Source organism: Staurois parvus, unplaced genomic scaffold (genome assembly GCF_062004578.1).
Source record: "Staurois parvus isolate SC_StPar_1 unplaced genomic scaffold, SC_StPar_1.0 ptg000137l, whole genome shotgun sequence".
In the NCBI taxonomy this organism is placed as follows: Eukaryota; Metazoa; Chordata; class Amphibia; order Anura; family Ranidae; genus Staurois; species Staurois parvus.
The window spans coordinates 9,423,738-9,436,792 of record NW_028317933.1 but is presented as its reverse complement, the minus strand read 5'-3'; the positions used below and the strand labels follow the sequence as shown (position 1 = coordinate 9,436,792).

At 42.0% G+C, this 13,055-nt stretch overlaps 1 protein-coding gene across 11 annotated transcripts in view; it reads right to left on the bottom strand.

Moving 5' to 3' along the window:
• PTPRT (protein tyrosine phosphatase receptor type T) overlaps positions 1-13,055 on the bottom strand; it is a 560,113-nt gene that overhangs the window by 270,234 nt on the left and 276,824 nt on the right. For all 11 annotated transcript variants that reach the window (XM_089673313.1, XM_089673317.1, XM_089673311.1 and 8 more), the window contains exon 6: positions 2,046-2,220. In XM_089673313.1, the coding sequence (XP_089529439.1) occupies positions 2,046-2,220 (175 nt within the window). The remainder of the gene's footprint in view (positions 1-2,045; positions 2,221-13,055) is intronic.

Genomic DNA, 13,055 nt, shown 5'->3' with positions numbered 1-13,055 from the left:
CGAAATTGGAGCAAAGAAGAGATGATCATTGTTGGGGTTAAATACACATTAAATGAGAATTGCAGGCAAAACCCAAAAAGTCTAAAAATGTCCAATATGAAGAAATGTTTTTCCTTAGATATCACACAGCAGCAGCAGTGAGGATTCACAGTAAACCGCTTTGTAAGATCATCCACTAATGGTTAACATTTCTCTCTGTGACTCCATATTCCAGATAAACAGGGTGTTACTATTAAAATGATATTAGTCATTACAGGACAAAACCCAAAATAGAACATATAACAAAGCCTGAAGAAGTGTTCTACTGTACATTGCCATGAAAGTTTGCATATTTACATTATTCAATAAGGGATATTACTTAAACTTCAGGCTTCCTGCATTAATCAATGGATAATACAGTACAATACTCTACTACTTCATGTATACAGTATGGCATTGGAAATGATGTCAGTTGGTATTCCTACACAGGGAAGAGGAAGGGCCTTCATGAAGTGACACCAGAATATGTGTCTCCACCTACAAAGCAGTACTGTTCCTCCATTGTCCTGGTGGTCAACAGAGGTGAAAACTCTTTACCTAGACAGAAAGTAGGGGAAATACCAATACCAATACAATCCTGCCAGATGTTAGAAGACTTAGACATGTGCGATTCATTATTTTATGATCTTACAAAATGTTCGTTATTCGGAGATTCAGATGTATCCGAATCTGCAAATCACAACAGTAACAAATTTCAGTGAATCCAAAATAAATTTATAATGAAACTACAAATCTAGTTTTATCCATTTGTTTCATTCGGATGACATGATGTGATAGTTTGGACCTTTTGTTAATGTTTGAGGCATCCGAAATAACGCAAAAACATAACAAATGATCCAAATTGATTAGCATCCATTTTTTATTATTTTGCATTGACAGTTTTCATTTTTATGAAAAATTCACTACATATGAAATGGAATCATATTGAAATAAATACAGTACGGTAAAAACCAAATAAGATCATTCCTATGTATTGTATTTAGGTTGGATGGAGGTGGAGCCATCAGAATATCTTAATCATAGCATAGCAGGTGAATCTGAAAATAATGTGGTTCAATTTGTTACTTTCGTTACTCCAGTTAATATCGTCCTATTAGCTCATTATATTTTTCTTTGTGGATTGGACTAGCAGGGATGACTCAGGATGCATAAGTGATCTCCAGAAATAACAAATTAACACATTAAAATGAATATAGCCAATTTACGTAAGAAATTAATTCAAAATGAAATTATTTTTTTCATTGTGCACATCACTAAAAACCCTCCCTCTCGAAAAATGTGCAGTCCATGTCCCCTTTGGGGGGCTTTGCCCTCACATGTTCTTACTGGCGGCCTTTAACTAGACAGGAAGTTGGTAGATTTTCCCTCACTTTTTATCTGACATTTATAAGAAAGTGAGGATAATGGCGGGCAGACAACAGTAAAAGAAACTGACAAGGGTTATAACCCTTCCCTACTGAAGTGATAAAGAAAAGAAAATTATTTGGGCTGTTGTAAGACTTAAATCTTATCATTGATGGGTGGACTCCATGGCAGGGGTGTAATTATTCAGATGCAGGGGCAAATGTACCATTTCTGAAGACTATGCAAGAACCTACTTAAACTCAGGGGCACCGTGAGGTATGTTAGATATAGAATACAAAGCCTTGAGTCCACCCCTACTGCCATGTAGGCCTGGACATGATTCTTTTATCTAGCGAATAAGGCTATCTATTTGGTGACAAGCTGCATGGGGGAAGGGGGTGGCAAAAACTGGTCTTGAACAGAGGTCCCTTGGGCTGCGCTGTGTGGTAGAGCTGGGTAAATCTTGGTACTGGATGTACACAAATACAACAAAACTATTGGCAGAAAAAACAGCACTCACATATGTACTCATCTGTGTTTTAGCTACTTTTTTAGTTGGAGTTCAGCTTTGAAGTTGTCTTATTAATTTTACCAAAATTGAAAATAATAATGTCCAGTTTAGTAATGCAGGACACCTGAGAGTCACTCATGGGTGCTCTTACCTTTTACGCTGAGTTCTGCATAGTTGGACACTCCAGATCCGCCAGCTGATCTCAGGACACAACGATACTTGCTAGTGCTACGCTGAGACGTATCCCCAACACTGACGGTAGCGGAGAACCTTCTGTGATTTACCACGCGCGTTACCATGAGACCAGTGTCACGGCCATTCCACTGCTGCCGAACAGAGATAAAGGAAAATAATCAGTCACGCAGCTGTATGAGGGACAGGAAGGACTGCTGGGCTAATCATGTCTGCTTTATATAAATTTCATGTCAAAATGACTAGACATTAAATATGGAATGGTTAAACAGGCCGGTTCATCTATCTAGTGGTGTTCAGGGGGTTCCTACCCCAGTCCCACATCACAGAAGTATAAATCCTTTCATCTCTCAGCAATCTGTAAGTATGAACATGCTTTCGCATAAAGTAGGCAATAAAAAACTGTCAGGTTTAGACATAAAGATGGTATTTGCATATTGCACGGGAATTCTAAAGTGCAGATTTATTGGTCTTTCCTCTGGTTATTTAAATATGCTGGTTATAAGCCACTTATGAACATGGAAATGGCGGCTCTACATGGCAGACGCATAGTTATTAGGGCTAAAAGATACTCAGTACATTTTGTTCCTCCAGGAAAAAGTGAAATTCTAGTAATTGGAGTGAGCATACCGTTTATTCTGTTCTGAAATGAGACCCATTGATTGTTAGAGATGCTTCTACCATCCAGTTGATACCCATAAAGAGGTATAAAACATAGAAGAGTAACAGCAGAAAAAAGACAAAGTGGTCCATCAAGGCTGCCCCATTTCCTTGTATATATGTTTTTATATCCTTTTTTTTTACTTTTTTTTCCACGAATATAGATCTAAGTCCCAAGCATGTTTGAATCCACTTAGTGTTGACTGACTCACTACCTCTGCTGGAAGTCTATTCTAAACATCAAGTGCTCATTGGATAAAATTATTTTTTCTAAGATTAGAATATTCCTCCAGCTAGTTTCAGGTCATGCCCCGTGGTCTTGATCTTGGCTTCATATTGCAAATACTGTCCTCCTGAACCTTATTCACACCATTAATGTATTTAAAGGTATCAGTCATGTCTCTCCTTTGCCTTCTTTCCTCAAGACCATACATATAAAGTTCTTGAAGTCTCTCATGATATATTTTATTCTCCAGACCTTTCACCATTTTTTTTGTCCATCTCTGGACTAATTCTATCTTATCAATATTTTTTTTTAAGTGAGTCTCAGTTCAGTCTCTAAAGTTGGTAGCATTCACCCCAACAACCAACGCTTCCCCAACATTGCCAGTTTGAACTAAGGTTTCAGACTCTATTCAGCTTGCTGCCCTTCCTTGGAAGATGAAAAGCTGAACTTCCCCCTAGAGAGCAAACTTTTATAGAGGACCCCGTTAAATGCCACCCAAGTTCTCAGTGTTGTGTGGGCATCACAATGCTGGAAGACCTTTTTCTCAGAGTTGCCATCTCTTCCCTTTAGAGTAATCTTTCTTAATCAGGGTTCAGTAGAACCCTGGGTTCCTCCAGTGGCTGTTATGGCCTCCTTGAGCAAAGAACAACTTATGTCTTTTAAATGAGTAACTACTGACAACAATGATATTTTTTGGTATATGTAAGAGGGATTTCTTACCAAAGACCACATTTGTAAGAAGTATTCTTCACAGCAACCATCACACTATTGTACTGTGAGCTGTAGATTATTATCAGGGGTTCCCTGGGACCAGAAAGTTAATTCAAGGGTTCCTTTATGTAATAAAAAGGTTGAGAAAGGCTTCTTTAGAGGGACACCACTGAAGCCCCTGTAGATTTACAGTAGAAAATGTTGTGTGGAATTGGCCTTTAAAAATGTAAAAGGGCAGGTTCTCTTACTGGAATAAAAAAAAAACATAAAAAACTCTATAGCGCAAATGGAGAAAGAGTGATTAGGTCCCAAGCATGAAGCCGTAGTCTCTATATGGTGGATCCAGGTGTATTAATCCACTTCCATAATGGCTACAGCTCTTCCAGTAGGGTATTGGATATCTCTGTGCACTAAAACAATAAACAAACAGAAAATAGCTATCCTTTCCTCCCTTTCCCTCTCATGGTTTGACAAAGGAGTGATTGTGGGCTCTGAAACATGTTACCACCCATCACGTTTTGACGTCAATACATCCTGACATCACGTCTGATTCTGGTCCTAGCGTTTGCTTGTCCAACTTTATTCCACCTATCCTGCAGAGCTGTTTTAAGGATACATCCCATCCATCCTTCCACCCACTGTCGCCTGAGGCTTGCCAGTGAATAAGGACTGATGATATGCCCATTTACTCTCATCCTTGTGAGTGTATTTATCCTTTCCTTTACTTGTTTGAATTAAATTGATACACTTAGATGGTGGAGCTGTCTGTTTGTTTATTATGCTCCGACTGGAATACTTTTATGATCTTGTTACAATGTCAAGTCACTTTGGTTAAGATGTTTTTAATTTTTACTGAGTGCCTGTGTTTTTCAGGATAACAGTACCTTAATAAAAATACATCTTCCTAATCCCATTTAATGCCAGCTGTTAACATACCTCAGTAGCACAGCCATGGACTACTCCACAGTTTACAGTCTCTCAAGCCAAAGTCCACATAAGTACTGTCTATGTCTGTGCAGTGAGCCCTCCTAGAGGTCTATAAAGTCATCTCTTGAGCATCAAGAACATTGAGGACTCACTGCAGAAGCACAGCTAATGGAGAAAGGGATTAGAGCTTTACTACTAAGGTACTGTATGTTAGCATTAGATCTCAATACAGCTCTGTTATAGTCAGTGGTGGAGATTTACTTAAACTAGAACACTCAGAATCAGATGCAGCTGTGCATGGTACCATTCCAATCCAATCAGCTTCTAACTTCAGCTTGTTCATTTAAGCTTTGAAAATAAAACCTGGATGCCGATTGGTTTCTATGCAGAGCTGCCCCTGCTTTTTGCACTCTGCACTGTTGGTTTAGGAGCAAAGGGAGGGTATAGGTCAGTACACCTCTTCCCTGGGAAAACTCATACACTCCCACGGCTTCAACTATCACCTCTACGCTGACGACACCCAAATATATCTCTCCACCCCTCTCCTCACCCCCACTATCTCCGCCCGCATCACTCACCTCCTAAACGACATCTCAGACTGGATGTCGCTACATTTCCTCAAGCTCAACCTCTCCAAAACCGAGCTCCTCGTCTTTCTCCCTGCCCACCCCCCCCCCCCATCCTATCCATCATCACCAACAACTCCACTATCATTCCCGCCCCGCAAGCCAAAGTCCTTGGCGTCATTCTTGACTCGAACCTCTCCTTCCAACCGCATGTCAAATCACTTACAAACACATGCAGGCTCCACCTCCGCAACATTGCCAAGATACGTACCTTCCTCACCCTTGACACCACCAAACTTCTAGTACACTCCCTCATCATCTCACGCCTTGACTACTGCAATTCTCTTCTCACCGGCCTACCCAAGTGCAGGCTCTCCCCACTCCAGACCATCCTGAACTCAGCGGCTAGACTCATCCACCTCAACACCCGCTCCACCTCTGCCACCCCCCTCTGCCTCTCCCTCCACTGGCTCCCGATTGCCCAACGCATCAAATTTAAACTTCTAACCCTGACCTACAAAGCCGTTCACAACACTGCCCCTGACTACCTCACCAACCTGATCCCCAAGTACCGCCCTACCCGTACCCTTCGCTCCTCACTGGACCTCCTTCTATCCTGCTCCCTGGTCTCCTCCTCCCATGCATGACTGCAGGACTTCTCCAGGTCCTCCCCCATTCTCTGGAACTCACTGCCCCAATCCATCAGACTGTCACCTTCCCTCCTCACATTCAGGCGCTCCCTCAAAACCCATCTCTTCAGGGAAGCCTACCCCACCCTCACCTAACGGCCATTCTCCCTCTTTCCTCCCACCCCTCATTCCCCTCAGCCACTTCCTACTGTACCACTACCCCCTCCCTCCTAGATTGTAAGCTCGAAAGCGTAGGGCCCTCTTACCCCTTGTACGTTGTTTGTTATTGTTGTAGTGTGCCAAGTATTGTCCCCCCCCCCTATTGTACAGCGCTGAGTGAACCCTTTGGCGCTATATAAACTCGATGTAATAATAATAATAGGTAAAACAACACTTTTTTTTCACATTTTTACATGCTTATTTCTATATGTTTTTGTTAATATATTAAATTCAGAGAGTAGGGAGCTCTCACTTGCCTACAATTACTATGAGGGAGATTTACTAAAACTGGAGTGTGCTAAATCTGGTGCAGCTCTGCATAGAAACCAATCAGCTTCCAGGTTTTAGAGCTCGTGTACACGGGGCGTTTGTGAAACTCCTCTGAACGATGGAAACTGACTGCTGGAAAACGCAGAAGCAGAGAGAGCAGTATGTGTTGAGATGACCCGTCTTTTCTGGTTGTATTCACTATGGATCCCATCATAAGCAGACTGCAGCATTTTCTACCATTTTTTCCTTCACGCGAAACCTGGAACTGCCTGCGCTAGTGTACTACGTCTATTTGAATACATGGAAAATGCTTTGTATGCATTTTCTGATGATGAAAAAAGGATCTGGACATGGAACAGTTAAAAAACGCTTCTAAACGCAAACGCTTATAAATGCAGTTAACCAGGTTTACAAGTGTCTACATGCATTTACAAGCATTTGGCGTTTCAAACGCTGGTAAAATCTACTTCTGAATGCAAGTTTGGTGCGTTAAAAAAAGACTGTAAACTCAACTGCCTGTAAATGACTATATGTACATGGACACATAAGAAAACATTATGGAGAGTTCAGGGGCTGCTGAAAAAAAACGCTGAACAGCTCCTGAACGTCAGTTTATCAGCTGCAGTGTACATGAGCCCCAATTATTGTCAAAGCTTAATTGAACAAGCTGATGTTAGGAGCTGATTGGCTGCCATGTGCAGCTGCACTAGATTCTGAGAGCTCATGTTTTAGTAAATCTCCCCCAGAGTCTTTATCTTGCAGGTGAAAGTGTGAAAAATTGAAGTACTTTAATTTTATTTGCAATGTTTTATTTAATTGACTTGCAATGTGCCTCTGAACTCATTAAAATATTTAACTACTCCAAAGAGGTCAATTCGCTAGTAGGATCCCTTCTATCCATGCATGTCATACCCTTCTCCTATTTTGGGAGCATCTAATTCCTTTTGGTGCTGACCCAGCTCCTCTGCCCCTCCCCTCACTTTCCTTCATAGTCTTTTATGGGGGGAGGAGCAAAAGAGAATATTATAGAGCAGGGGCGGACTGACAACTCATGGGGCCCCCAAGCAATAGGGGATCATGGGGCCCCTGTGTCCTTGCCCAAACTCAAAAAAGCCTATGAAAAAGGTACCAGGGGCATCTCATGGGGCCCCCTACTGACCCCGGGCCCTCGGGCAGTGCCCGAGTTTCCAAATGGTCAGTCCGCCCCTGCTATAGAGTGTCACTTAGATGACAGCTCTGAGTCTGCTGTGGCTGCTGACATCACATCCAAGAAGTGGTTTCTGGGCTTTCGGATGTCAACACGAAAGAGGCTTTTATAGGTACATACCATTCATAGAATACATTAAATCATATTAGAAGAATATTGTTAAAAAAAATTTGACCTAGTGACAGGGTCCCTTTATAACTGGGAAATCAACAATACCTGGAGAGCATTTACAGCTGAACTCAACCACTTTATAAAATTTGATGGATTAGTAGGGGGCAGGGGCGGACTGACCATTTGGAAACTCGGGCATTGCCCGAGGGCCCGGGGTCAGTAGGGAGCCCCATAAGATGCCCCTGGTACCTTTTTCATAGGTTTTTTGAGTTTGGGCAAGGACACAGGGGCCCCATAATCCGCTATTGCCCGGGGGCCCCATGAGTTGTCAGTCCGCCCCTGGTAGGGGGTTAATTCCAACGAGGCCCATGGCTTTACATAGACTTTATAAATATGTAACAGCGGAACTCTCTCAGATTTCTCCATCAGGTATGCAAAATGGTTGGACGTGTCATCTGTGACAATCTAAACAAGAATGTGAACATCTTTAACCATCGCCCAATGTTTTGCTATTAGGCGTATCATGGCGCGAAGTGAATTTTCCTGCCTTTTGTTTTTTACTGAAGTTGACGTATTTCAATCCGCTAAAGGAAGACATTCGAGCGTTTCAAATACGACTAATGAGTATTGACAAATCTGTCACTTATTTTGCAGCAAACACACCACCTCCTACTGGGCACATTTGGGATAATTTTGCAGAGCCATTATTGAATAATGATCCAGAAAGTCATTATTAATTCTTATAGAAATATATTACCAGTCCCAAGAACAACGCTGCTAAACAAATCCTGGCTGAATTCTGTGCTATTTGACAATTTTGCTTGGTAAATCCGAACCACAGGAAGATAATAAACCTAGATGATTTAATCCTTTTATGTATTTCCTAAAAATGTATTGTGACATAACGTAGCCAAATCGGTCCTGATATTAGTCTCCTGGGCAGCTCAGGCAGTTGCAGGGCGGCTGTGGCACGACCCCATTCACTTGAATGGATTGCAATCGGCTGGTGGTACTGCCTGCTGAACCTAATGGGATTTAATTCAAACTCAAACGCTGTCTATTCTTTTCAAACGCTGCTTTTGAATAGAAAATGCAGCATTTGAAAAGAACATCCATCGACGTGAGCCCTAACACTGCCATTCTTACAGAAGAAGAGAGTAAAGAGAGTTACAATTTTCCAGTCCTTAGATGTGTTGGCTGCATTAGTCTTGCTTTTCAGGCTCATTTACTTTTATTTTCACCTGGTAATGATGCAAACAATAAACTTTCTGTCTCTTCTTGGCTACACTCACTTCTCCAATGTATCTATGGAGGGAGCCATGGTTGTCACACAGGCTGGACTTTAACCCCTTGGCACCGGCGTCTCCCGGCACTTTAAGGGTTTCAGAAGCCAGGAGGCAGGCGGGGTTTTAGGGTCATGTGACCGCCGTGATTCGCTGTCACGGCGATCACATGATCAGGAAAGGTCCCGATCGCAAGAGGAGATCGGGACTTTTCCATGAGTACCGGACATGTGTGCTGGGAGCGTGCAGGGCGTCACATGGTTGTCATACAGGCTGGACTTTAACCCCTTGGCACAGGCGCCTCCCGGCACTTTAAGGGTTTCAGAAGCCATGTGTGATGGGAGCGTGCAGGGCGTGCGCTCTCAGCACATATGTTTTTCTTAATTGCACGCAACTGTGCAGCCGCTCGGCGTCCAGGCCCAGACGCCGGGAGGCCGCACATTTGCATTCGGCCAGCCCCAAGAGGTCAAACAAAACTAGAGCACTCAGAATCTGGTGCAGCTGTGCACAGTAGCTAATCAGCTTCTAACTTCAGTTTGTTCAATTAAGCTTTGACAAAAAAAATCTGGAAGCTGATTGGTTTCTACGCAGAGCTGAGCCAGATTTTGCACTCTCCAGTTTTAGTAAATAACCCCTACTGTATCTGCCTTTGTTCATCTCCATTACATGGTGGATTGATGGAGTTAGGGGTTTAAGCAAGAAAGATAACATTGTTTTGCCTGTTTTTTAAGCTCAGGAGCACTGACAAGTACACTGCATTTCTAGCAAGATTAACAGATATTTTCTATACTTGCTGAAAGAGTACTGAAAGAAGGAAAACTAATTCAACCCCCATATAAGTCTAGGTTCACACCTATGAAGGTTGCGTTTGAGGCGTTTCTGCATTGCGTTTTTGCATTGGCGTTTTTGATGCATTTTGTGCTTTTTTTTCATTTTTTTTCTTGTTGCTAGGCAGATTTTAAACGCAAAATGCATAATAAATGCAGCAAAAACGCAATAAATGCTTTTCTGCAGCATTCCCATTGAAGTCTATAGAACCAAAAATGCAACGTTTTGCATTCAAAAAAGTCCCCGACCCTTTCCAAAAAATGCACTAGGTGAAAATGCACAGGTGTGAACTTGTCCCATAGGAAATCATGTTAAATGGACTGTACTGTGTTTCTGCAAAAAGCAAAATGCTGCAGAAAATGCTTAGGGTAAGGAAGAACTGGTAAAAGTTAAAGCTTAAAGCATTATTGAACTCAAAAGCAAACATTTAATATATTGCAGCTTTCCGATCCTTGAATGTGGTGGCTACATTGGTTTTCTTTTTTAGACTTGTTTTCCTATTGGTTGCTATTTGTTAGTGTATATAAATCTGCTAGTACATCGAACACCCCCTCCCTCCAGAATGATAATGCTGCTATCTAAAGGTGTCCCCTGTGCTCAACTTTCCAGATACATATACTATACAGGAGGTGTGTTACTGGTCAGATTACAAGGTGAAAACTGAGGGGAAAAGCCTAAAAAAAGAAAACTAATGCAGCCACCACATCTAATGACTGGTAAACTGCAATATATTATATTTTTGATGTTGGGATTAATACCGCCTTTAACTCTGCTAAGTTAAGAAAAACATTTTTTCCCTCCCACTGTACCGCTTTTTAGGTATTCAATAATTAAGAAAAAGCTAAACTGAAATCTCAAAGTACTTACCTGAAATGGTGGTCATGTGACAGGCTGGGTCCATTTCTTCTTTTATTCTGCAGTGTTGGAGGGTCCTATTGCAGTGCCTACATTCCTTTCATGTGACATGGACACTGCCCACTGGCTACTAAAGGTTTCCATTAAAGGGGTTCCTAATTGATCTTTAGGGCTGGTTTAAGACATTAATGTTCATTCCATTAACCTCTCTAGCAGTCTGATTATGACCATAGTTCTGTGCTCAAAGCGGTACATTTTTTTGCATGGAAATATGTTGTTTTTTTATTGTAGGCCTGTAATTTTGAGGAATAACTCACTGAGCTCTGTCTAAACAAGAGTCTAGTAAACATCCCGGGTAGAATAAAACTTGAAACACAAAATCATAAATTATAATAAATAATCATAAAAAATAATAATATAATAATACATTTAATTCAATAATATAATCAAACCAAAAACACTGAAATTTGAAATAGAGCGCCAAGTTCGCACAGTCACAGAATCGTTTTCAGTGCTGATGACGAATTTCCCCACAAATCATTATCACTCAATTCTGCAAGTGGTTCTGATTTACTATCGCTGTTCTCTAGCTGATCTAAAACCGCTTTTGACTTAAAGGGACGCTTTTTGGACGCCATGGACGTTTCTCAGTTCCAGGTAGAAAGAACAGTAAAAATGCAGGCAGGGCACATGACAAAGCACTCGGGACAAAATGTATGTGAAATGGTTTGATACAGTAATGTTTTACTATGTGATTTTAGTGTATTAGTGAATGTTAGTTTTTAAAATTTTCAAATTTCCCACCGGTTCTGGCCCCCGTACGTCCCGACGCTCGCAGGGACCGGAACCCAGAAGACGGATGCCGGCATCGGCCAGAGGAGATGGCCGGGGACACTGCAGGGGGGACATCGCGGGAGCGCAGGACAAGGTAAGTGCTGCAGGGAATCCCTGAGCAACGCTGCAGGGTAATCCCGAGTGTAGCTCGGGGTTTCCGCTTTTGGTACTGAAACTTTACCCCGAGCTACACTCGGGAATACCGCCAGGGAGGTTAAGGCAGCCCATTAGTTTTGCACCTTACACTTTTTGGGGAACGCAACGCATGACAGTACTTGCTGTACTTTGCTTTGTGATATGCTGAAGTCCTAGTGTAGTACATTAGTGGTGAGCTGAACACCCTCCAGTTTGGTTTGCGGTCAAACATTCGAACCTACCAAAAGTTCAACCGCGCACTTCGAACAGAGCCAATTTACTGAGCTTTATCTTACCGCATCTGAGTATGTGGTAAGATACCATCCAGCTACTAAAATACCGGATGAGTTATATTATTAAGTCATTTTAGTAGTGAAACATTCATTCATGTTCCAGTTATCAGTGGGGTTCCTTTCTGAAAGCTGAATGTTAAAAGAATTGTTGGCATTGCCCAACAATTAAAATTTTTTTTCGTGGGGGCAGGGGCCCCCCAAAGCACCATTTCCCCATGTTGATGGGAACAAGGGCCTCTTCTCCACAACCCTGGTTGGAGGTTGTGGGGGTCTGCGGGCGGGGGGCTTATTGCAAACTGAATGAATGGGGTACATGGTACCGCTACTCATTCACAAAAATAAAAGTGTAGTGTAAAAAAAGTCAGGAGACAGTCTTTGACAAGTCTTTTATTAAAAATAAAAATAAAAAAATGTCCCCCGAAGTAAATCCAACATCAATCACGATGCCCGCCAACCGGAAAAAAAGAAATAGAAAAAAAACACTTCACCATCGATGCTGGCTCCCGTCGTCTGACAGCTGCACCACGATAACAGTTCTTAAATAGGGTGATGATGTCAGATGGGGGCGGGATCACCCCCTTGTGACATCATCATGCCTTATGATTGGCCAAAGCATTGCACCTGACCTGTGGGCAGTTGCAATGCTTTGGCGTATGACAGTTAATTGTGGGGCAAAGTGGGCGAACAGCCCGCCAAATGCCCATACCGTTCGTGTGTTCAACAAACACATGAACGGCCCATGTTCGAGTCAAACTTAAGTTCTGTAAAGAAATAGTAAGCGAGCGCTATCCAAGTCTCAAGTAATAAGCTGCTAGAACACCAAAAAGGCAACCAAGAACAAACCTTCCAATCAATAAATATAAATATATAAAAGGTACAGCGCTAGATATGTATAAAGGTTAAACAAATTAAAATAAAACATAGAATATATAGTAGCAATATAATCAAGTGCAAAATAGGGCAAAAAAATCAATCACACTGTGGTGACCTTTAGTGAATAAATGTCCCAAATAGCTGAAAATTGCCCACGTGGGGATCCAATAGATCCTGATAAGAGTGCGTGGGGGCGAGGGTCTGGTGTGCCACCCAGTGGATATAATGTATAAAGAATGCGCACTCACCAGAAGTGCGTCAAACATGCGCATATGAGATTATCCTGTCTCATCAGGTATTGGTCATCTACTGCCAAAACAGGGTCAGGGTCATACAATCCAA